The sequence below is a fragment of the Oryctolagus cuniculus genome, chromosome 17 (genome assembly GCF_964237555.1).
Source record: "Oryctolagus cuniculus chromosome 17, mOryCun1.1, whole genome shotgun sequence".
NCBI classification, from domain to species: domain Eukaryota; kingdom Metazoa; phylum Chordata; class Mammalia; order Lagomorpha; family Leporidae; genus Oryctolagus; species Oryctolagus cuniculus.
The window spans coordinates 42,020,894-42,045,955 of NC_091448.1; the positions used below are offsets into that span (position 1 = coordinate 42,020,894).

The following is a 25,062-nucleotide window of genomic DNA, read 5'->3' on the forward strand; positions in this document are numbered from 1 at the left end:
AGAGGAGTGGAGATCTAGCCTAGCAATTAAGCTATCTGCATCTCACACTGGAGTGGCTGGGTTTGATTCAGAGTTCCTGACTCCAGCTTCCTGACAATGTAGACCCAAGCAGTCAGCAGTGATAGCCCAAGTAACTGAGTCCTGCAACATAAGAAGGAAAACAGGACTGTGTCCTGTATGTCTAGCTCCAGCCCCAGCCCAGCCCAGCTATTCTGAGCATCTAGGGAGTAAAGTAGGAGACAGGTCTCTCAAAAACATGGAAATAATATTAAAAATAATTTAAAGAAGCTTAAGGAGGGCCGGCGCCGTGGCTCAACAGGCTAATCCTCCGCCTAGCGGTGCCGGCACACCGGGTTCTAGTCCCGGTCGGGGCGACAGATTCTGTCCTGGTTGCCCCTCTTCCAGGCCAGCTCCCTGTGGCCAGGGAGTGCAGTGGAGGATGGCCCAAGTACTTGGGCCCTGCACCCCATGGGAGACCAGGAGAAACACCTGGCTCCTGCCTTCGGATCAGCACGGTGCGCCAGCGCAGCGCGCCGGCTGCGGCGGCCATTGGAAGGTGAACCAACGGCAAAGGAAGACCTTTCTCTCTGTCTCTCACTATCCACTCTGCCTGTCAAAAAAAAAAAAAAAAAAAGAAGCTTAAGGAACATTAATCAAATGTAAAAATCTAACTTCCGGTGCCGCGGCTCACTAGGCTAATCCTCCGCCTAGCGGCGCCGGCACACCGGGTTCTAGTCCCGGTCGGGGCACCGGATTCTGTCCCGGTTGCCCCTCTTCCAGGCCAGCCCTCTGCTGTGGCCAGGGAGTGCAGAGGAGGATGGCCCAGGTGCTTGGGCCCTGCACCCCATGGGAGACCAGGAAAAGCACCTGGCTCCTGGCTCCTGCCATCGGATCAGCGCGGTGCGCCGGCTGCAGCGCGCCGGCCGCGGCGGCCATTGGAGGGTGAACCAACGGCAAAGGAAGACCTTTCTCTCTGTCTCTCTCTCTCACTGTCCACTCTGCCTGTCAAAAAAAAAAAAAAAAAAAAAAAAAAAAAATCTAACTTGAACAAACTGAAACAATAGAAGACTGACATCGGACCCTGTTAGATGGTATTAAGGAATATGTTAATATTGTTAGATCTGATTAAGACACTGTCACATTCATGCTTTTAAAAAACCCTTATCAGGGGCCAGCACTGTGGTATAGCAGGTAAAAGCTGTCGCCTGCAGTGCCAGCATCCCATATGAACACCAGTTAGAGTCCCAGCTGTTCTTCTACCGATCCAGCTCTCTGCTACAGCCAGGGAAGGTGGTAGAAGATAGCCCAAGTCCTTGGGACCCTGCACCTGTGTGGGAGACCTGGCGGAGGCCCCTGGCTCTGGATCAGCTCAGCTCCAGCCACTGTGGCCATTTGGGGAGTAAACCACCAGATGGAAGACCTCTTTCTTTCTGCCTTTCAAATAAATAAATAAGTGAAACTTAGGGGGAAAAAAAAAACCCTCTCACAGTTTTATTTACATATATGGGTATAATGATATGATAGCCTTCAAACTTGTTTTAATACAGTCGGGGGAGGGGGGACAAGCATGTGTATGTCTACGTAGAAAGATTTTTAAAAATAGCGAAATGCTGAAAATTAAAATTACTTTCTTAGGTTTTGTTTTTTGTCAAAAGGTATGTCTTAAGAAAAATAATTTACTTACTCGGAGATTTGCCCATGTTGTAGCTATTGAAAAAGCAGGGCTTTTGTGAGTTTACCCCTTGCTTGTCTACTTGATGGGACTGAGTAGCTTCCTTCAGTTGAGACAGAATTTGTCTACCACTGCGCTGGGAAGAAGCGTTCACCTCAAAGATCTAGAATATACAAAAAAAGGCAGAATGGTTTCTGTCATCTTTTATTTCAAGGGTAACTGTTACGTGAACATTCTTCCATCGTGACTCTTACTAACCTTGAACCCGAGCTCCTGAGCACAAGCGTACACTGCAGCAGTTTTTCCCACACCTGTCGGCCCTGTTATGAGAACAGTATTGCAGAGACGACTTTCTTCATCCTCTGAACTGCCCTGGAAGTCCAAGCTATCCGAAACGTCTGAAAAATTATTCAAGTGCAGGTAAGATAAGTGCTTAGGCATCACTTGGACCTCATGAAACCCACTGATCAACTCCAGAAACTTCTTGCTAATAAATGTTGGATAATGGGACTACAAAAAGTAGAAAACCAAATAAAAATATAAATTAAGAATTTTTTAAAAAAGATTTATCTACTGGAGAGGCAGAGTTACAGAAAGAGAGAGGTGTTCTATTCACTGGTTTACTCCCCAGATGGCCACAAGGGCTGGAGCTGCGCTGTTCCAAAGCCAGGAGCTTCTTCCGGGTCTCCCATGCAGGTGGCAGGGCCAAGCACTTGGGTCATCTCCCATTGCTTTCCCAGGCCATCAGTAGGGAGCTGGATGGGAAGTAGAGTAGCCAGGACTTAAAGTAGCACCGATATGGGAAGTCAGTGCAGCAGGTGGAGGCTTAACCTAACTATGGCACAGAACCGCTCCCCTATCCCCTCAACCCTCCCAACCCCATTAAGAAATTTTACAGAGAGGCCAAGGCTGTGGTGCAACAAGTTAAGCCACTGTTTGCAGCATGACCATTCCATATGGGCACTGCTTCAAGTCCTAGCTGCTCCACTTCCCACCCATCTTCCTTCTGATGGCATGGGATAGCAGCAGAGGATGGCCCAAATGCTTCGGCCCCTGCACCCAAGAGGGAGACCTGGATGAAGCTCCTGGCTCCTGGCTTAGGCTTGGCCCAGCCCCAACTGTTGTGGCCATTTGGGGAATGAACCAATAAATGGAAGATTTTCTCTCTTTCAAATAAACATATTTGTTAAAAAATGAAAAAGAAATTTTATAGAAATAGTCACCAAATCTTAACTCTAAAAATGCTCAGTGAAATGGGAAAAAAAAATGAATAAAAATACCTTCCTGTTTCCCCTCTCTTTTTCCCTTCAAATTTTGTTTTTCTTCCAATTCAGCTCTTCTTTTCCAGTCTTTTAACCAACTGCCAAAGAAAATGTATGTTAATAAAAATAATTTGGAAAATATGGATATGTCTTAGACCTTACGTTAAAATGATTGTTGGGGAAAGTTATGAGATACTGTTAGTTTTTATAAACTCTATAGGACTTCCCACTGAAATCAACTTAAATAGGAAAATATTTTTACATGGGCACACATATTTTAAAATGAAGTAATTTTTGCCTAAATATCCAAGACTATATGTGTAAGAATGTTTGTTGCGACATGGTTTATATTACCTCTAAAAGGAAAATACAAAAAGTACACCAGTAGGGGAAAAGAGACATTATGGGATATGTACTCACAGAAGAAACCAGTATATAGCAATCAAAAAGAACTGAGGCAGATAATGTGATGAAATGAAAGATGTCTAACATATAACTGTAAGTAAAAGCAAAAAGATGAAGCTCCAGTCTAGAACAGAGAGCCTGAGTTTAAATGCCAGCTCTACCTTTTTCTAACTGTGATCCTGGACTAACAACTCAACCTTTCTTGACTTGCTCTTCATCAATGGGATGGAGAACAGTATTTACCATCAGAGTTATTACTCTAAGGATTAAAGGAACTAAGAACAGTATAGTACTTAGGATAGTACCAAGTTCATCACATGAACTATTATTGTAGGTCCACAGTTCAAAAATACAAATGCTTTTGGGCCAGTTTTAGAATTCAGAATTCTTCAGATATTAGAAAGGTGATTTGGTGTATCTATCACATATTATACAATACTCCTAATGGGGCCTTAGACAATACATCCATAATCACTTAATATTTCTATTAAGGGCTGGCATTTTGGCACCATAGGGTAAGCTGCTGTTTGCAATGTCAGCATCCTATATGAGTGCCAATTTGAGTCCCAGATTCTCCACTTTTTCTAAGATTTTTATTTATTTGATTTGAAAGGCAGAATTACAGAGGGGCAGAGACAAAGCGGGGGGGGGGGGGGGGAGGGGTGTCTTACATCCACTGGTCTACTCCTCAAATGGTTACAACAGCCAGAGCTGGGCTGATCTGAAGCCAGGACCCTGGTGTCCAAGGACTTGGGCCATCCTCCCTGGCCTCTCAGGCCATAGCAGAGAACTGGATTAGAAGTAGAACAGCCAGGACATGAACTGCCACCCATATGGGATATTACTACAGGCACTGGCTTCACCAACTACGCCACAGCGCAGGCCCCACATCTCCACTTCTGATCCAGGTTCCTGCTAATGTGCCTGGGAAAGCAGTGGAAGATGGTCCATGTACTTGGGCCCCTGCTACCCATGTGGATAAGAGTTCTTGGCTACTGGTTTTGGCCTAGCCCAGCCCTGGCTGTTGTGGCAATTTGGGCAGTGAACTAGCATATGGAAGATCTCTTTGTCTCCCTCTCCCCACCTAATAACTCTGCCTTTCAAACAAATGCATACATCTTTTTTTTTTTTAAAGATTTTTATTTTTACTTTTTTAACTTATTTGAAATGTAGAGTTATAGAGAGAGAGAGAAAAAGAGAGAGGGAGAAACAGAGATCCTCCATCAGCTGGTTCTCTCCCCAAATGGCCACAGTGGCGGGGACTGGGTCAGGCCAAAGTCAGGAGCCAAGAGCTTCCTACAGGTTTCCCACATGGGTGGTAGAGGCCCAAGACCTTAGGCCATTCTCTGCTGCTTTCCAAGGCACACCAGCAGGGAGTCTGATCAGAAGTAGAGCATCTGGGACTAGAACCAGAGCCTGCATGAGATTCTGGCGCTAGAGGCAGTGGCTTAACTTGCCATACTAACACACTGGCCCCTCAAATAAATTCATAAATCTTCAAAAAAATTCTCTATTGAAAAAAGAATGAATTCGTAAGTGGATCAAAAAAGACCTTAATAAAGATTATATATGGCCGGCGCCGCGGCTCACTAGGCTAATCCTCCGCCTAGCGGCGCTGGCACACCGGGTTCTAGTCCCGGTCGGGGCGCCGGATTCTGTCCCGGTTGCCCCTCTTCCAGGCCAGCTCTCTGCTGTGGCCAGGGAGTGCAGTGGAGGATGGCCCAGGTGCTTGGGCCCTGCACCCCATGGGAGACCAGGAAAAGCACCTGGCTCCTGCCATCGGATCAGCGCGGTGCGCCGGCCGCAGCGCGCCGGCCGCGGCGGCCATTGGAGGGTGAACCAACGGCAAAGGAAGACCTTTCTGTCTGTCTCTTTCTCTCACTGTCCACTCTGCCTGTAAAAAAAAAAAAAAGGTTATATATAAAGTCAATAAACTTATAGTTTATTGGATGTAGGAATTGTAGACAGATTGTGGACCTGGTAATAGTAATATGACTGTTAGAAATAGGGGGACAGGGGCCGGCGCTGCAACATAGTGGGTAAAGCTGCCGCCTGTGCTATCATATGGGCACCAGTTTGAGACCTGGCTGCTCCACTTCCGATCCAGCTCTCTGCTATGGCCTGGGAAAGCGGTGGAGGATGGCCCAAGTCCTTGGGCCCCTGAACCCGTGTGGGAGACTTGGAAGAAGCTCCCGGCTCCTGGTTTTGGACTTTTGGACTGGCACAGCTCCGGCCCTTGCAGCCAACTGGGGAGTGAACCAGCGGATGGAGGACCTTTCTCTGCCTCTCCTTCTCTCTCTATGTAACTCTAACTTTCAAATAAGTAAATAAATCTTTAAAAAAATATAGGAACTAATATATGCATATTATTTTTTGTATAAGATCTGACAGTGAAATTTCAATAGTGATTACCTCTGGGGAGTAGAAATGTGAGAAAAGGGAGATACTTTTCATTGAAAATTTTTTCTAAAAAGATTTTATTATGTAATATGTTACTTTACAATTATAAAAGTTTAACATAAATAAACTAAATTCCTAAAGTACTTCTCAAAATTTTACCAACCTATGTAACTTTTTTATGGCTAATTCATTGCCCACAAGTTCACTGGAGTTTTGAGGCTGGTACTTTTCTGTCCAAAGCATGTCTTCAATTCCAGAATCTAAGGCAAAAAATACGTTATTCTTCCCTTGACATAAATATATATTCTTAGACATTTAACATTATTATTACAATGTAACATATTTGTATTTGTATGAACATTTATATGCATAAATTCCAAAAAGGTCATTTTAAAACTTAAGATTATATTTAAAATTCTTCACACCAAGGCTGTCCCACTTACAAAACTAACCACTATGATAGCTAAAGAAAGCAAAGTATAGAAGTACACATTAAATTTTTAAGAACCATTTAAGGAAAATGAATCAGGAAGGATGACTAGCATAAAAACCAAACGTCTAAAGAACAAAGACTGCATGTCCTCAGTGCAGCCTCTTTTCATCACTGAAAATAAACATGAGGGGCAAGTGGTCTGGCACAACTGCACACTGATTAATAAGACACTGCTTGGGATGCCCAATTCCCACATCACAGCACCTGGTTCAAAGTGTTGGCCCCTCCACTTCTGATCCAGCTTTCTACTAATGAACACCCTGGGAGGCATCAGGTGATGGCTCAAGTACATGGGTTCCTTCTACCCCAATGGGAGACCCAGATTAAGTTCTGGGCTGCTGGGTTTGGCCTTATCAAATTGTCCTGTGGGCAATTGATGAGTGACACAGCAGATGGAAGGCCTCTCACTATCTCTCTGTATTTCTTTCTGTATCTGAACTAAGTAAAAATAACTTTTTGGTGGCCGGCGCTGTGGCACAGTGGGTTAAAGTCCCAGCCTGCAGTGCCGGCATCCCATATGGGCGCCGGTTCTAGTCCCGGCTGCTCCTCTTCCAATCCAGCTTTGCTGTGGCGGGGAAAGCAGTGGAAGATGGCCCAAGTCCTTGGGCCCCTGTGCTCGCATGGGAGACCTGGAAGAGGTCCGGCTGTTGCAGCCAGTTGGGGAGTGAACCAGGGGATGAAAGACCTCTCTCTCTCTCTTTCTCTCTTTCTGTGTAACTCTAAATTTCAAATAAATAAATAAATAAAATGATAATAAAAAACACTAAAACATTCTACGAGTCAATCTGGGTAAACAAAGAGATGTTATACTTCTAATTGAGAAGACAATATTGTAAAGGCAACAGTTCTCACCAAATTAATCTATAATCTTGTGTGAGACCCACAAGAAGCTCTTGGTTCCTGGCTTTAGCCTGGCCCAGCCCTGGTCACTGTGGGCATTTGGGGAATACACCAGCAGATGGAAGATCTCTCTCTTTCTGCCTCTCCATAACTCTGCCTTTCAAATAAACAAATAAATCTTTAAAACAAACAAAAAAAAAACCACTTGCATCCTATGTGGAGTATTTGGGCTTGCTTCCCGGCTCCAGTTCCTAATTCCAGCTTCTTGCCAGTGCAGACCCTAGGAGGTAGCAAGAGACAGCCCAAATAGCTGGGTCTCTGTATCTACATGGGAGACCTGGATTGAGATCCCAGCTCCTGTTGTCAACCTGGCCCAGTCCTGGCGATTGCAAGCATTTGAGGATTGACCAATGCATTGGAGTTTTTTCTGTGTGTCTCTACCTCTCAAATAAAAATGTTTATAAATTACTAAGATATTTGACATGTCAAATATAAAAACATAAATTTATATATAAATAGATAACTAAATTCAATAGAATACTTTGGAAAAGCTGTATAAACTGAATAGGAACATGTCAGAGATATTTGAAATACACTTTAAAATAATATTTTCATATATAATATGATCCCAGGTTTGAAAAAAAGCATATATATAAACAGAAGCATAGAACAATCAAAGACCATACCAATCTGTTAATTTGGTTATCTATAAGCCTCTAATCAGTGGGCAGAGGGTAAGATGGAGGAGCAGAATGAGAGGTTTAAAAAATAAAGAGCTCTAGTACCAGGGAGAAAATCTAACTTACCAGGAGTGGAAGATTCTTCAGATCCAGACTCTTTGTCATCATCTATGATCACAACATCAACATCTTCTGCTTTTGGTTCCACTTTACACGTTGTACTCACAGCAGTCTGTTTCTTCCAGGATGCCTTAGAATATAAACCTTTGGAAGAACCTGGCTTTACCCCAGAAAAAGTGTTTCTTTTGTCAAGCTCTTCTGGCTTCCCACTTGCCTTTTCTGGACTTTCTGAACATTCACGTAATTTCTTTCTTTTTGACTTATAATTTTGTGTTTCTACTCGTTTCCTTTTGGTTTCTTTTTGAATGACATCAGGTTGTAGTTGTAGACTTTCTATTTTGGGAATTACAGAAATGCATGTGTCAACAAAAACTATTTTTAAATCCCATAATCTGAAAATCACTTCCAAATATGCTACAGTCTTATGACTTATGGAAAGGCAGGGGCAGATGCTTGACTTAGTGATTAAGACAGAGGTTAAGGCCTCCCATCCTATATGAAGTGCCTGGTTTAATACTTGCCTGCAGCTCTTGACTCCAGCCTCCTGCTACTGCACACCCTGGGAGGAAGCATTGATGGCTCAAATGCTTGGGTCCCTGCTACCCACATAAGAGACTTAGATTGAGTTCCCACCTCCTGGTTTTGGCCTTGGCCTATCCCTGGCCATTGTAGGCATCTGAGGAATGAACCAGCAGAAGGGAGTGCTTTCTCTTCCCCCCGACTCCCCTCTTTACTTCTCAAATAAATGAGAAAACAAACAAACAAAAACCCTTTTTTTAAAAAAAAAAGCAAAAAAGGCAAGAATCAAACGTTACATATTAAAAACAAGCTGGGGCCCAGTGTTGCGGCATAGCGGGTAAAGCCGCTGCCTGCAGTGCTCCCATATGGGTGCCAGTTCGAGACCCGGTTTTTCCACTTCCAATCCAGCTCTCTGCTGTGGCCTGAGAAAGCAGTAGAAGATGGCCCAAGTCCTTGGGCCCCAACACCCGTGTGGGAAACCCAGAAGAAGCTCCTGGCACCTGGCTTCGGACAGGCACAGCTCCAGTCATTGCAGCCATCTGGAGAGTGAGCCAGCGGGTGGAAGACCTCTCTCTTTCTCTCTCCCTCTCTGCCTATCATTCTCTCTCTCTGTGTAACTCTTTCAAATAAATAAATAAATCTTAAAAAAAAAAAAAAAAAAAAAAAAACAAGCTGAAGACCTTAATATTTAGACTGCATTTTGTACAAGCTATGTAAGTTAAAATCATCTCCTCTAGGGCTTTCTTTAAATGCATGATTAGGGCCCGGCACTGTGGCACAGCAGGTTAACACCCTGGCCTGAAGAGCCGGCATGGAGACCTGGCTGCTCCACTTCCGATCCAGCTCTCTGCTATGGCCTGGGAAAGCAGTAGAAGATGGCCCAAGTCCTTGGGCCCCTGCACCTGCGTGGGAGATCCAGAAGAAGCTCCTGGCTCCTGACTTCTGCTTGGCACAGCTCCAGCCATTGCTGCATGCTTAGTATTTTAACAAAATTAAAGCTGTCTTTGGGTTGGCATCCCTGGAACTGGCAGGGCGAGTGTAACATTGCACAGGGGCTTTTCCTTGGCTGAGCAACGCTTCTTGCCAACTGCAGGCAACATCCTGTCTGTTAGAGGGATACCTTCTAAGGTATCTTCAGGAGCCAAGTCTAGGTGTTTTCAAAACTAAAATGTTAACTTAAACGATAATTATTACTAACCTTGTTTACCATGATACTCAGAAAGTACCTGGTGCTCAATTCGTTTATTCAGAAGCAAAGGAAAATATTTTCTCAAAGAAAATTCAGGATTGGACCACCTAATTTCCTCCAGCAAAAGATTTCTTACTTCCTCAGTAAAATCTTTCCTTGTCCTCACGAACTGTAATAAAAAATAAAATGTACAATAGAACCATATCATTTACTCAAGATAAAGCACAACCAACCACCTTCTATCCACAGTAAGTGACTAATAAAGGATTAGTTTTGATCACCAAACAAAAAGCTGCATTTACACAGCTTTGGAAGGACTTAGTTCACATTTTTTATTTTTCTCCCTATCAACAAATTACACATTTATTAGACTATCATACTAACTTAAAGTATCTACAATTTAATATTCTTTCAAAACAGGCTATCATTAATTTTTTTAAAAAAGATTTATTTATTTATATGAAAATCAGAGTTATACAGAGAGAGGAGAGGCAGAGAGAGAGAGAAGTCTTCCTTTCACTGCTTCACTCCCCAGTTGGCCCCAATGGCCAGAGTTGCGCCTATCCGAAGGCAGGAGCCAGGAGCTTCCTCCAGGTCTCCCACATGAGTGCAGGAGCCCAAGGACTTGGGCCATCTTCTACTGCTATCCCAGGCCATAGCAGAGAGCTGGATCAGAAGAGGAGCAGCTGGGACCTGAACCAGCGCCCACATGTGGTGCTGGTGCTTCAGGCCAGGGCATTAACCTGCTGTACCACAGTGCCAGCCCATATCATTAATACTTAAGATATTTTTAAAGTTGAGTATTTAAGGCCGGTGCTACGGCTCACTAGGCTAATCCTCTGCCTGCGGTGCTGGCACACCGGGTTCTAGTCCTGGTTGGCGCGCTGGTTCCGTCCCACTTGCTCCTCTTCCAGTCCAGCTCTCTGCTGTGGCCCGGGAGTGCAGTGGAGGATGGCCCAAGTGCTTGGGCCCTGCACCCTCATAGGAGACCAGTGGAAGCACCTGGCTCCTGCCTTTGAATCAGCGTGGTGCACGGGCCGCAGCGCCCACTGGGGGGGTGAACCAACAGAAAAGGAAGAACTTTCTCTCTGTCTCTCTCTCTCACTGTCCACTATGCCTGTCAAAAAAAAAAAAAAAAAAATTTTTTTTTTGAGAACTTTAATTGGGGTTCCTTTTGAAAATTAGACTCTATGCCAGTTTGTGTACCAGCTGTTCCACTTTCAATCCAGCTCTCTGCTATGGCCTGGGAAAGCAGTGGAAGTTGGCCTAAGTCCTTGGGCCCCTGCACCCGCATGGGAGACCAAGAGGAATCTCCTGGCTCCTGGCTTTGTATTGGCCCAGCTGCAGCCGTTGAGGGCAACTGGGGAGTGAACCATCAGATGGAACATCTCTCTCTCTCTCTGCTTCTCGTTTTCTCTCTGTGTAACTCTGACTTTCAAATAAATAAATAAATCTTTAAAAAAAAAAAAAAGAAAGAAAGAAAAAAACAATTAGACCCCAGGCAAAAGGAATTCTAGGCTATAGCAGTAGATATTAAAAAATGTCTTCTTGGGGATGGTGCTGTGGCACAGCAAAGTAAAGCCACCACCTGCAGTGCAGACATCCCATACAGGCACAGGTTCGAGTCCCAGCTGCTCCACTTCTGATGCAGCTCTCTGCTATGACCTGGGAAGGCAGTAGAAGATGGCCCAAGTCCTTGGGCCCCAGCATCCACTTGGGAGAGTCCAAAGAAGTTCCTGGCTCCTGGCTTCAGATCGGCCCAGATCCGGCCGTTGTGGCCATCTGGGGAGTGAACCAGAGGATGGAAGACTTTTCTTTCTCTCTCTCTGCCCCTCTAACTCTGCCTTTGAAATAAATAAATAAATAAATCTTTAAAAAAAAAATAAAGTCTTCTTCTGAGACAGGAAAGAACCTGCAAAAGAGGTTTTTTCTAGAACTTACCAAAACGGAATTATTACTTTTCACTTTTGAATTCAGTGTTGAAAATTCACCGAGGGCAATAACACATTTAGAGAAATCTCTTACTTTAGTGTTCAATTCCTTAAATTTAGTTAAGAGAGGACAAGAGGGTGGTGTCAGATGCCACAACCAGCACCCTAACGAAAAACAGAAAGATTATCTTAATTAACTTTAGTTATATACTATCCATTTACTGAATGTCAGTTGTATAAACACAAAAAGATATGATGTCTTCATAGTTAATCCAAAACTACTAAAACCATAAATGAGTACTTAGAACAAAATCCTTACCTCCAGCACACACAATTAATAAAATTTACTCAGTCTTCCCTCTCACTTGTTAAGAAAGGAAATATTACCAAAGTTCCATTTCCTTTCAAACTAGCCATGGTAATTAGGGTGAAAATTTTAGGGCTGGTTAGCGTTCTGGTTTAAACTTTAAAAAAAAAAAAAAAAAAAAGATTTATTTATTTGAAAGGCAGAGACAGAGATCTTTTTTTAAAAATGTTTTGTCCTACAAGTTTCATGTATTTCATATATACAATTTTTAGAACATAGTGATACTTCCTTCCCTGTCGCCCACACGCCAACCCTTCTTCCTCTCTCTCCCATTCCCACTCTTAATTTTTACAAAGATCTTTCAGTTTACTTAATGATTATAAGGTTAACCCTATACTAAGTAAAAGAGTTAAAAAAAAGTTGTTCTCTCGTCACTAGAGATCGTCCATCTGCTGGTTCACTCCCCAAATGGTCACAATGGCCGGAGCTCGGCCAGGCTGAAGCCAGGAGCTGCTTCTGCGAATGGACCTTGAGAGCTTCTTGGAGGTTCTAGCAGGGGAGCTCAGCTACTTGTATGCCCTTGACCGAAGACCAGTCCTCCTCCAGTGGGGAAGGTCGTCCTCTTCAATCAAGCGCGCAGCTTCAGGAGGGACGCACATGGAGCAGTGAGGGAGGAAGGGGACACCCGCCTAGCCAGCCAGATCAGCCGATCAACCCTAGCGATCAATGGGGTGACAGATGCCGCAGCCAGATCGCTCTCACATCCAAGAAGCTTCTGGATCTCCCAAGTGAGTGCAGGGGCCCAAGTACTTGGGCCATTCTCTACTACATTCCCAGGCACATTAGCAGGGAGCTGGATGGGAAGTGGAGCAGCCAAGACTCGAACTGGCAACAATATGGGATGCTGGCATCATAGGCAACAGCATTACCCGCTATGTCACAATGCCGATCCCAAGATTAAACTTCTAAGTCAAATCTGGGGTCAAATCCAGACTCTGCCACTTACTAATCTCGTCAGCGAGAGCAAGATCCTAAATCCTAGTTTCTTCATTTGTAAAGTGGCCAGAATACTCAACCTTCTGGAGTTACAGGGATTAAACTAGATATATGCATAAAGTGGTCAGTAGAATTTCAGACAATACTAACTATATTTAAATTTTTATTAAAATCACCTTAAGAATGACACATGGGGCCAATATTGTGGTAGAGGGGCTTAAACCACTGCCTGTGATGTTGGCATCCCATACAAGAACTGGTTTGAATCCTGGCTACTCTACTTCTGATCCAGTTCTCTGTTAATACGTCTGGGAAAGCAGAGCAAGATGGCTAAGCACTTGGGCCCCTGACAGCCTTGTGGGAGATCTGTATGGAGATCCAATATCCTCTGTGCTTCGGCCTGGCCCAGGCCCCAGCTGTTCCAGCCATTGGGGAGTAAAATAGCAGATGGAAGATCTCTTTCTCTGTTGCTCCCCCTCTGTAATTCTGCCTTTCAAATAAATAAATAAATATTTTTAAAAATAAAGAAAAGGGCCGGCGCCGTGGCTCACTAGGCTAATCCTCCGCCTGTGGCACAAGCACCCCGGGTTCTAGTCCCGGTCGGGGCGCCGGATTCTGTCCCGGTTGCCCCTCTTCCAGGCCAGCTCTCTGCTATGGCCAGGGAGTGCAGTGGAGGATGGCCCAGGTGCTTGGGCCCTGCACCCCATGGGAGACCAGGAAAAGCACCTGGATCCTGGTTCCTGCCATCGGATCAGCGCGGTGCGCCGGCTGCAGCGGCGGCCATTGGAGGATGAACCAACGGCAAAGGAAGACCTTTCTCTCTCTGTCTCTCTCTCTCACTGTCCACTCTGCCTGTCAAAAAAAAAAAAAAAAAAAAAGATTCCCATTTAAAAAAAAAAATAAAATAAAGAAAAAATGATACTTAAATGTTGGTCTCATCTTTAACCAACTTAAATAGTTCTGATTACTTCACACGGTTGAAGAGTAAATATTCAACACCAACAACCTTACCGTCATCCTTTTGTTGCACATGAACAACTCTCTGGAAGCTGGTGCTCACTGCATTGTACACATCCAGAGCGGCAGCTTTCCTTGCAATCTGTCGTTTCAGCAAATCTGGCAAACCACTCATCAGGAAGTCGCGCTTCGCTTTCGACTGTTCATCACAAGCCTCAGATTTTTCAGATGTATTTTGACTTTTAAGAGATTTAAAAACAAAAGCTAAATCACTTAAAAAGAATCAACTATCTAGAAAATACACTTGGATTTAATTTTTAAAATTAATCAGTCACTTAAGATATTAGCCGGTCTAATTCATTTTTGCTTCTCCCAATAATGAAAGTTAACCCATGTTAAAAAATTAAATAAGTACGTATAGAAAACAGTGACTTGAAGGCCATCCATCAAAATGTTAACTGCGGCCACCTCTTGGTGGCAGGTGAGTTTCCCCCATCTTGTCTTTTTTGTTTTCTTTAGCAGGAAAAGTAAGCCACCCACCTACTTTTTTAGTCAATGTCTTATCTTCAAATTGGGAATAAAAGGACTAATGAGTACAGCTGAGAGAGATGGAAGGGATGCAGGAGGGAGGGGGAGACCAGGAGCTGGAGTGGTGTAAGAGAAGAGTGTAGTGGTATGTAGTAGCTCACATGCACTTCCTAATTTGTCATACATAGAGTAAGAACTGCAATATTGAGGTCAGCAGCGTGGCATAGTGGGGAAAGCTGCTGTCCATATGGGTGCTGCTCTTCCAATCCAGCTCTCTGCTATAGCCTGGGAAAGTAGTGGAAGATGGCCCAAGTGCTTGGGCCCCTGCACACATGTGGGAGACCAGGAAGCTCCAGGATCCCAGGTTTGGAAGGCCCAGCTCCGGCCATTGTGGCCATCATACATTGATTCAGCACACAGATTAAATTTTCTAAATTTTAATTTGTTTACAGCCACATTCGTGTTTAAAACCCCTTGGCTGGAGCCTGCATTGTGGCATAACAGGTTAGGCCACTGCCTGTGATGCTAGCATCCCATGTGGGCGCCAGTTCAAGTCCTGGCTGCTCCATCTCTGATCCAGCTCCCTGCTAATGTGCCTGGAAAGCAGCACAAGTCAGCATAAGTGCTTGAGCCCCTGGACCCTAGTGGGAGACTCAGATGAAATTCCTGGCTCTGGGCTTGGTCCTGGCCCAGTCCTAGCCATCATGGGCATTTGGGGAGTGAATCCACAGATGGAAGATCTCTGCATTTTTCCCTCTTTCCCTCTGTAACCCTGCCTTCCAAATAAATACAATAAATCTTAAAAAAAAATAAAAACCAAAAAACAAAACTCCTTGGCTGCTGCTTATTGTTTTTAGCACAATCACATAATTCAACATGGCCTCTTGGGTCCTGCTTTGACTGGCACCCACTTCTCCAGCTTGATCCCATGTGCTTACCCTTGCTCTCTGTGTTCAAGTCAGCGGACATGCTTTCAATCTCTGATTTTTAACATGCTTACAACTTCATGGACAACTACGTCTTCTCTGACTGGGACATCGTCCCTTCTCTTTCTGAGCTCCCACTCTTCCTCCAGATTTCACCTCATCGAAGCCCTCCTTGACCACACCAACCCTCTTCCATACAAACCCTAATAGAAATTTGCCCCCCTCCAATTTCCCATTTGTTGGCCCAATTACTGTTTAATCATATTATCTTCCCTCTACAGTATAGCCTTATGAGAATAGGGAATGTGTTTTGTTTTGTTCCTCGTAATACCCTTAGTCTAAAAACAATGCCTGGTACATAGAAGGCATTTAAATATTTATTGAATTAAATGAATAATCAGCCTTTTTGTATTTTTGATGTGCTTACTATTCTGTTTTCTCTACAGATGGAAATAAAGCATGTGCAGAGAAGCCAGATCTCCCAACAGCAATGGTACAGTATTGTCAATTCTGTCAACTTGTAAATGAACTTACTGAAGCTTCAAATGATAACATGCTTTCTCATGAAAGTAAGCAAATAAATACACAATGTATTCCATAAAATACTTTGGCATTTAAAATTTATATTAAACTAACCTGCTTTCATCAAAACCAAGGACAGGATCAGCTGTTTTTTTAGGCTTTCTGGCAAGAAATAAAGGAGCAACTTTCATTTTTCCTAAGAAAAATAAATACTTAGGTTAGTATCAGTGTATACCATCTCTAATTACCTTCAGCTACTTTCTAAACTGTGTCTCTCTGCCTCTCAAATAAATTAAAAAATATAGCAATTTGTCTAGGAAATAAGATTTAGAAAAATTAAAAATTTTTCATTTTAATTTACCCAGTTGATTTTGATATTAGGTTTAAGAACCATTAACTTACTATAATGCTAAACAGATACACAGAAATACAGTAACATTAAATATGATAAACTTTAAAAATTCCTCATAATATGATGACTTTATCTATTAAAGTATAAATGTCAGGGGCCAGTGTTATGGTACAGTGGGGTAAGCCACTACCTACAATGCTGGCATCCCATATGAGTGATGGTTTGATTCCTACCTGCTCTACTTTCACTACAGCTTTATGCTAACACACTTGGGAAAGCAGCAGCAGATGGCCCAAGGGCTTAAAACCCTGCCACCCACATTGGAGATAAGGATGGCTTTCCAAGCTCCCAGCTTCAGCCTGGCCCAGCCTAGTCATTGAAGTCATTTGAGGAGTGAACCAGTGGATGGAAGATCTCTGTTTCTCCCCCTCTCTCTGTAACTCTGCCTTTCAAATACATAAATAAATCTTTAAAAAATAAATACAACAAAATTTTATATTGTGTGACAGATTAAATTTTATCATGAACACTTTCAGAATAATCCCCACAAACAGCCTAATATTCATCATAAATGTTATGAAGTATGATTACCAGGTACATTCTTAGGAGACTTGTTAAGTTTTTTTCCTAGTACATCGTTCAAACACTGAAGTTTCTTCTGATTTTTCTCGGGATGCTTTATAGAAGTTAGACTTGAATCGATTATTATGACAGAGTCCTGAGACAAAATAAGAGAGATGTTTCTTAGTTACGTGAGTCCTCTTCACCCATGAGGAAGAGAAACAATCCCATATTGACCAACAGTAGATGCCTGAAACCTTAGATAGTATTTAACCCAAATATACTATGCTTTTCCTATACACACTTGTACATACCTTATCATACACTGTGGCCATAAGTTTTGCAGGTTAAGGTGGGACAGTAAATGAACATAAGTTTCCTTTTCCTTCAGCACAATATCAGATAGAAGATTCATTTTGTAGATCTTAGCAATTTCAGCATTTCTTGACATACCTAAACTGTCAGCATCACTATTATTCAACTTGAGCCCATTAGTAAGTGAAATAGTTTCCTGAACACAGCACCCTGTAGATCTGATAACCTGAACAGCTAACAAGTGACTAATGGGCAGGTGGTATTTACAACATGGATACAATGGGAAGAAATCATTCCCTTCCTGGGGTGGGACCAGAGAGAGACAGCATAAGACTTCATGCAATTTAAAACTTAAGAATTGGTTTTTGTGGAATTTTCCAATTAATATTTTTGGACCATGGTTGATTACTGATAATAAATCTGCAGGCAACAGAAATCACAGAAAGGGAAATTCATAAGAGGAACTACTATATATCATACAATTAATTTCATTACTATTTAAAAAAATTTAGTAACAAATCACAGACAAGAAATTAAATTAGGGGCTAACACTATGGTGCAGTGGGTTGATGCCCTGGCCTAAAGCACCAGCATCCCATATGGGTGCTGGTTTGAGACCTGGCTGCTCCACTTCCCATCCAGCTCTCTGCTGTGGCCTGGGAAAGCAGTATAAGATGGCCCAACTCCTTGGGCCCCTGCTCCCACGTGGGAGACTTGGAAGAAGCTCCTGGCTTTGGGCTATCGTTGCAGCCAACTGGGAAGTGAACCGTTGGATGGGAGACCTCACTCTCTCTCTCTCTGCCTCTCTTCTCTATATGTAACTCTGACTTTCAAATAAAAATAAATAAATCTTGAGCCGGCGCCGTGGCTCAATAGGCTAATCCTCCACCTTGCGGCGCCGGCACACCGGGTTCTAGTCCCGGTTGGGGCGCCGGATTCTGTCCCGGTTGCCCCTCTTCCAGGCCAGCTCTCTGCTATGGCCAGGGAGTGCAGTGGAGGATGGCCCAGGTGCTTGGGCTCTGCACCCCATGGGAGACCAGGAAAAGCACCTGGCTCCTGGCTCCTGCCAGGATCAGCGCGGTGCGCCGGCTGCAGCGGCGGCCATTGGAGGGTGAACCAGCGGCAAAGGAAGACCTTTCTCTCTCTGTCTCTCTCTCTCACTGTCCACTCTGCCTGTCAAAAAAAAAAAAAAAAAAAAAAAAAAAAAAAAAAAAAAAATAAATAAATCTTAAAAAAAAAAAAAAAGAAATTAAATTAGAGCTCCATATATCTCCCCCATCAGATACCTTCTGACTGAATCAGAAAATACATGATAGAATGGTAGCAGCCTATGCTTAAAATCATATAATTTCTTTGAGAGGCAGAGTTACACACAGAGAGAGACCCAGAGAGAAAGCTCTTCCATTCAAGGGTTCAATTCTCAAATGGCTGCAACAGCCAGAGCTGAGCCAATCTGAAGTCAGGAGCCACTTGGGGCATCCTGATGACCACTTGGGCCATCTTCCACTGTTTTCCCATGCCATTAGCAGAGAGCTGGATAGGAAGTGGACTCGAAACAGCACCCATATGGGATGCTGGAGCCATAAACAGAGACTTAACCTACTACGTCTCAGAGCTGGCTCCCATATAATCTCATATAATATCAAAGAGTAGGCTTATTATGACCATGGGTTTTCTTTTTTAAAGAAGCAACAAACAGATCATATTCTAAATAAAAGAATCAACATGTCTAAGCTATCAAAATTCTGGCTATCCCTTTTTTAGAATTACACATTCTAGGGGCTGGGGTTGTGGTACAGTGGGTTAAGCCTCCACCTGCAACACCAGCATTCATATGGGCATCAGTGTGAGTACCGGTTGCTTCACTCTGGATCCAACTTCCTGCTCATGTGCCTGGAAAAGTAGTGGAAGATGGCCCCAGTAGGAGACCTGGATGAAGCTGACTTGGGGAAAGCTCCTTCCTAGCTTTGAACTGGTCTGGCTCTGGCTGGTGTGGCAACTTCAGGAGTTAACCAGCAGATGAAAGATTTCTCTCTCATTTTTTAAAAAATTACACATCCTAGAAATTTATTAGAAAAAAGTCTGTAATCTTCCCATAGTCAGCATACATTTACTGAGCATCTATCGCGTATGAGGCAATACAGAATGCACTGGAAACACACAAGTAAGACTCATGAATTCATCTCAAACATAACCTCAGGGTTTAGGAGACAGAGGGAGAGCTAGTACATGAATTGACAGTTTAACCAGTTATGATACCATGTAGTAAGAGCATCAGCAACTTAAGTATAAAAAAAATCACAGTGAAGTATAAACAGGGAAGGAAACTGTTTGAGGGTTTTCAATAGGAACTAGTGAAAGTTTATGGAATTATTTATAATAGGCAGAAAGTAAAAGCCCAAATGTCCATCAACTAATGAGTGGGTAAATAAAATGTGGTACAAATATTATATACACAATGGGATTTTATTGGGCAATAAAAAGAAATAAAATTTTAAGGCTACAAAATGAATTGTTAAAACAATGCTAAATAAAAAAAGACACAAAGGATGACATGTCACCTAATATCATTTATATGAAATGTCCAGAATAGGCAGATCTAGAGAGACAGAAACCAGATTAATAGCTAGGGCTAGGGGCATAAGGATTTTGGGAGGTGACAGCTAATGGGAAGAGGTCTCTTTAGGGAAATAAAAATACTCTAAAATTGATTATGATGATGGATGCACAACCCTGAATATATTAAAATCCACTGAATTAAACACTTTAAATAGTGAACTGTATGGTAGACAAACTGTATGTCAATTATACTACACATATTTTTGTAAAGAATTTCTTTATTTCAGAGGTAGAGTTACAGAGAGAAGGAGAGACAAAGTTCTTCCACCCATTGGTATGCCCGAAACCGCCACAATGGCTGAAGCTGAGCCTCTCTGAAGCCAGGAGCCAGGAGCTTCTTACAGGTCTCACACGTGGGTGCCATCTTGTACTGCTTTCCCAGGCCATAAGGAGACAGCTAGATTGGAAGAGGAGCTGCAGGGACATGAACCAGTGCCCATACAGGATTCTGGTGCCACAGGCAGAGGCCTGGTCTACTATGCCACAGCACCAGCCCCCAATACTGCTATATTGTAAAAAAGAGGATGCTGGGGCTGAGGTTAAGGTGCCACTTGCAATGCCGGCATCCCAGAGAGGCTCCAATTTAGTCCTGGCTGCTCCACTTCCAATCCAGCTGCCTGCTGATGGCCTGACAAAAGTGGTGGAAGATGGCCCAAGTGTTTAGGTCCCTGCCACCTAGTGGGAGACTTAGAGGAAGCTTCTGGCTTCTGGCTATAGCCTGGCCCTACCCTGGCCTTTGTGGTCACCTGGGGAGTGAACCAGTGGATGGAAGATTGATTCTCTCTCTCTCCCCCTCTTACTCTGTAACTCTTTTAAATGAGTGAATACTTCTTCTTCTTTTTTTTTTTTTTTTTTTTTTTTTGACAGGCAGAGTGGACAGTGAGAGAGAGAGACAGAGAGAAAGGTCTTCCTTTGCCGTTGGTTCACCCTCCAATGGCCGCCGCGGCCGCCGCACCACGCTAATGCGATGGCAGGAGCCAGGTACTTTTCCTGGTCTCCCGTGGGGTGCAGGGCCCAAGCACTTGGGCCATCCTCCACTGCACTCCCTGGCCACAGCAGAGAGCTGGCCTGGAAGAGGGGCAACCGGGACAGAATCCGGTGCCCCGACTGGGACTAGAACCCAGTGTGCCAGCACCACAAGGCGGAGGATTAGCTTAGTGAGCCGCGGCGCCGGCTGTGAATACTTCTTAAAAAAAAAAAAATACTGTCAATGAAAAAGCATGTGGAATGAAGTTATATAAGAGTTAGTTTGAGTAAGAATTCCTCAGGTAGAACAGAGTACCCGGAATATGCATTTCAGGCTGAAACAATAATGTGAAAACTGCACACATGGAGAGAAACGAATAGCTTAGTGTGACTAGAAAGAAGAGTTGGGCTGAGGAAAGGGAAGAGCCAGCTCAGTCTGTGAAGGATCTGGAGTGACTACATGAACCAGACTATATTGTGAAAGCAGCAGGGAGCCAAGGGCTGTTAAAGCAGAGCTAAAAAAAGGTATTTTCGAGCCGGCGCCGTGGCTCAATAGGCTAATCCTCCACCTTGCGGCGCCGGCACACCGGGTTCTAGTCCCGGTTGGGGCGCCGGATTCTGTCCCGGTTGCCCCTCTTCCAGGCCAGCTCTCTGCTATGGCCAGGGAGTGCAGTGGAGGATGGCCCAGGTGCTTGGGCCCTGCACCCCATGGGAGACCAGGAAAAGCACCTGGATCCTGGCTCCTGCCATCGGATCAGCGCGGTGCGCCGGCTGCAGCGGCGGCCATTGGAGGGTGATCCAACGGCAAAGGAAGACCTTTCTCTCTCTGTCTCTCTCTCTCACTGTCCACTCTGCCTGTCAAAAAAAAAAAAAAAAAAAAAAAAAAAAGGTATTTTCCTTATCACATCAAGGCTCTCACACAATGCTACCTTCTGTCTTTATAATGATTTCTTTCCGCAACTCTAAACAGTGACACAGGACGGAATTTATACCAACAGATGCTTGTAATACTCACGTCTGTCTCTGACAATGCTTTCCTATCAGGAACTGGCTGATGTCTAGAGGAACGCCTTAATGGTGTCACACTTTCTTCGGCTGCCTTTGTCCGATTGATGTGTAAAGCTTTTGCTTTTTCAACCAATTGTTTGGCTTTGGATATATTTTTTGAAGCACTGCTTGCCTAGGTAAAAATTTGACGTATAATTTAGAACACAGGCAAAATTTTATATTTAATAACAGAAAAAAAGAAATACATAATAGAAAAGGTATATAGCTACAAATCACATCAATCAACAAAGAAATGGTTATTTGAATCTTACCATAGACCTTAAGTTAAAATGTGTTTAGATGCCTTATTTTTTCTTAAGGGTTTTAGGGTTTGGGGGTAAGATTTATTTATTTGAAAGGTAGAATGACAGAGAGGGAGAGACACATTTTCCGTCTTCTTGTTCATTCCCTAGTTGGCCACAATGCCCAGGGCCAGGCTAAGTCAAAGCCAGGAATCTGGAACTCCATGTGGGTACCCCCATGGGTGCCAGGGGCCTAATTACTTGGGCCATCCTTCATTGCTTTTCCAGACCCATTATCAGGAAGCTGGATGGCAGCAGAAAGTCAGGTCTTGAGCCTGCACTTTGATACGGGGTGTTGTCTTCATAAGCAGTAGTTTAATCTGCAACACCAGCCCCTACCTTTCTTACTTGAAATTGCCTAGATAAATACATTTACATGTATCACCCAAAAGGATGTCTACAATGTAGATTAGAATTTGTTTTCCCAGCCATCTTCATGGATGTCTATTTCTTTATTTCAGTCACAAAATACAAAGTTCCCCAGACTTTTGTATGCAGGTTGAGGTAGGATACTGTAAAGGACAAAATATGACACATGGGGGCTGGCACTGTGGCACGGCAGGTTAAACCTCCGCCTGGGACACTCACACCCCATATGTGCACTGGTTCAAATCCCGGCTGCTCCGCTTCCCATCCAGCTCTCTGCTATGGCCTGGGAAATCAGTAGAAGATGGCCCAAGTCCTTGGGCCCCTGCACCTACACAGGAAGATCTGGAGGGGACAGGCGCTGGGGAGCACCAGGTTAACACCCTGGTCTAAAGTGCCAGCATCCCATATGGGCTCTGGTTCGAGTCCCAGCTGATCCACTTCCAATCCAGATTTCTGCTATGGCCTGGGAAAACAGTAGAAGATGGCCCAATTCCTTGGGCCCCTGCACCCTTGTGGGAGAACCGGAAGAAGTTCCTGGCTCCTGGCTTTGGATCAGCACAGTTCCAACTGTTGCAGCCAATTGGGGAGTGAACCATCAGATGGAAGACCTCTCTCTGTCTGCCACTCCTCTCTCTGTGTAATGCTTTCAAATAAATAAATAAATATTTAAATAAATAAATAAATATATATATAAAAACACATGGGGCGCCATGGCTCACTTGGCTAATCCTCCATCTGCAGCGCCGGCACCCTGGGTTCTAGTCCCGGTTGGGGCGCCGGGTACTAGTCCCAGTGCTCTTCTTCCAGTCCAGCTCTCTGCTGTAGCCCGGGAAGGCAGTGGAGGATGGCCCAGGTCCTTGGGCCCTGCACCAGCATGGGAGACCAAGAGGAAGCACTGGGCTCCTGGCTTCGGATCGGCGCAACGCCAGCCATAGCTGGCCATAGCGGCCATGAGGGGAGTGAACCAACGGAAGGAAGACCTTTCTCTCTGTCTCTCTCTCTCACTGTCTATAACTCTCTCTGTCTCTTTCTCTCACTGTCTAACTCTGCCTGTCAAAAACAAACAAACAAACAAACAAACATGGATATTGGCATCAAGAAACTTATGTTTGACAGGAAAGTCTGAGGAGATACATATATTATAATAATAAAATACACATTATACTGTGTGTACTACTGTCTGCATATATACATCATACATACATATAGGGACTGCCAGTCCTTTGTATCTGTGGACTCTACCTCATGGATTTAACCAACTATGAATTGAAAATATTCAGGAAAAAAATGTATACTGAATATGTAGACTTCCTTTTAAAATCAATATTCTCTAAACAATAAATTCTCAAACTACTTACATTGTATTAGGTGTTAGAAGTAGTCTAGAGATGACTATAAGTATAGGGTAAGATTGCATAGGCTATATGCAAATATATAGTAAGGGATTTTCGCTATCAGCTGGGGATCCTAGAATCAACCCCTCCCATCCCCACAGATACTGAGGGAGGACTTGGTGTTGGTGTGTGTGTTAAGAGAGAGAAACATACAGAAAAGGATACATAAAAGATACATTAACAATACAGTATAGGAGTTTAAGAGTATAAAGAAGACTACTTGTACTTGAGGGGGAAGCCTTTGACATGGTTGAGTGTGTTAATGGTATCAAAAAACAAACAAAAAAAACAAGAATAAAGTCTGGTTTTCAGGTCTGGCTCTGCCACTGATGACAATGTAACTTTGTGCGTTTAAATATTATCTTCTAGAGAATGTGCTTCCTATATTCTGAATTCCACAGGTTTTTACGTTGGGATTAAACACACATATACAGTAAGATGCACAACAGTTTATATTAGATGATCCCTTTTAAAAAGGATAATGGGGTGGTCATTGTGTCACAATAGGTTAAGCTGCAGCTTCAGACACCAGTAACCCACTAGAGTGCCAATTTGAGTCCTAGCTTCTCGGCTTCCCAGTCAGCTCCCTGTTAACATGCCTGGGAAGCAGCAGATGATGACTCAAGTACTCGCGTCCCTTCTAGCCTTGTGGGAGACCAGAATGGAGTTCCCGACTCCACGCTTCTTCAGCCTGGAACAGCCACAGAATGAACCAGCAGATGGAAGATATTTGTGTCTGTCACAACTGGGCCAAGCCGGGCTGGCGCCGTGGCTCACTAGGCTAATCCTCTGCCTTGCGGCGCCAGCACACCGGGTTCTAGTCCCGGTCGGGGCGCCGGATTCTGTCCCGGTTGCCCCTCTTCCAGGCCAGCCCTCTGCTGTGGCCAGGGAGTGCAGTGGAGGATGGCCCAAGTGCTTGGGCCCTGCACCCCATGGGAGACCAGGAAAAGCACCTGGCTCCTGCATTCGGATCAGCGCGGTGTGCCGGCCACAGCGCGCCAGCCGCGGCGGCCATTGGAGGGTGAACCAACGACAAAGGAAGACCTTTCTCTCTGTCTCTCTCACTGTCCACTCTGCCTGTCAAAAAAGAAAAAATAAATAAATAAAAAAAAAAAAAACTGGGCCAAGGCAAAGCCACGAGGCAAGAACTTGATCTGGGTCTCCCACTTGGGTGCAGGGGCCCAAGCACTTGAGCCATCTTTGGCTGCATTCCCTGGCACTAGGGAACTGGATGGGAAGTTTAATAGCCAAGACTTCAACTGGTGCCTGTATGGGAGACTGGCATTGCAGGTTGCTGCTTAACCCATCATGCCACAATGCCAGTCCCTAGAATACTTTTTTTTCCTAAAGACTTATTTATTTCAGCTGAAATGCAGAGCTGCTGAGTTAT

At 44.0% G+C, this 25,062-nt stretch overlaps 1 protein-coding gene across 2 annotated transcripts in view; it reads right to left on the minus strand.

Moving 5' to 3' along the window:
• ATAD5 (ATPase family AAA domain containing 5) overlaps positions 1 to 25,062 on the minus strand; it is a 67,152-nt gene that overhangs the window by 27,423 nt on the left and 14,667 nt on the right. For both annotated transcript variants that reach the window (XM_008271058.4, XM_008271059.4), the window contains 11 exons: positions 21,576 to 21,740; positions 16,691 to 16,817; positions 15,862 to 15,943; positions 13,826 to 14,010; positions 11,522 to 11,676; positions 9,590 to 9,749; positions 7,879 to 8,205; positions 5,903 to 5,999; positions 2,953 to 3,032; positions 1,931 to 2,070; positions 1,685 to 1,835 (listed from right to left, as the gene is read on the minus strand). In XM_008271058.4, coding sequence (XP_008269280.3) covers positions 1,685 to 1,835; positions 1,931 to 2,070; positions 2,953 to 3,032; positions 5,903 to 5,999; positions 7,879 to 8,205; positions 9,590 to 9,749; positions 11,522 to 11,676; positions 13,826 to 14,010; positions 15,862 to 15,943; positions 16,691 to 16,817; positions 21,576 to 21,740 — 1,669 coding nt within the window. The remainder of the gene's footprint in view (positions 1 to 1,684; positions 1,836 to 1,930; positions 2,071 to 2,952; positions 3,033 to 5,902; positions 6,000 to 7,878; positions 8,206 to 9,589; positions 9,750 to 11,521; positions 11,677 to 13,825; positions 14,011 to 15,861; positions 15,944 to 16,690; positions 16,818 to 21,575; positions 21,741 to 25,062) is intronic.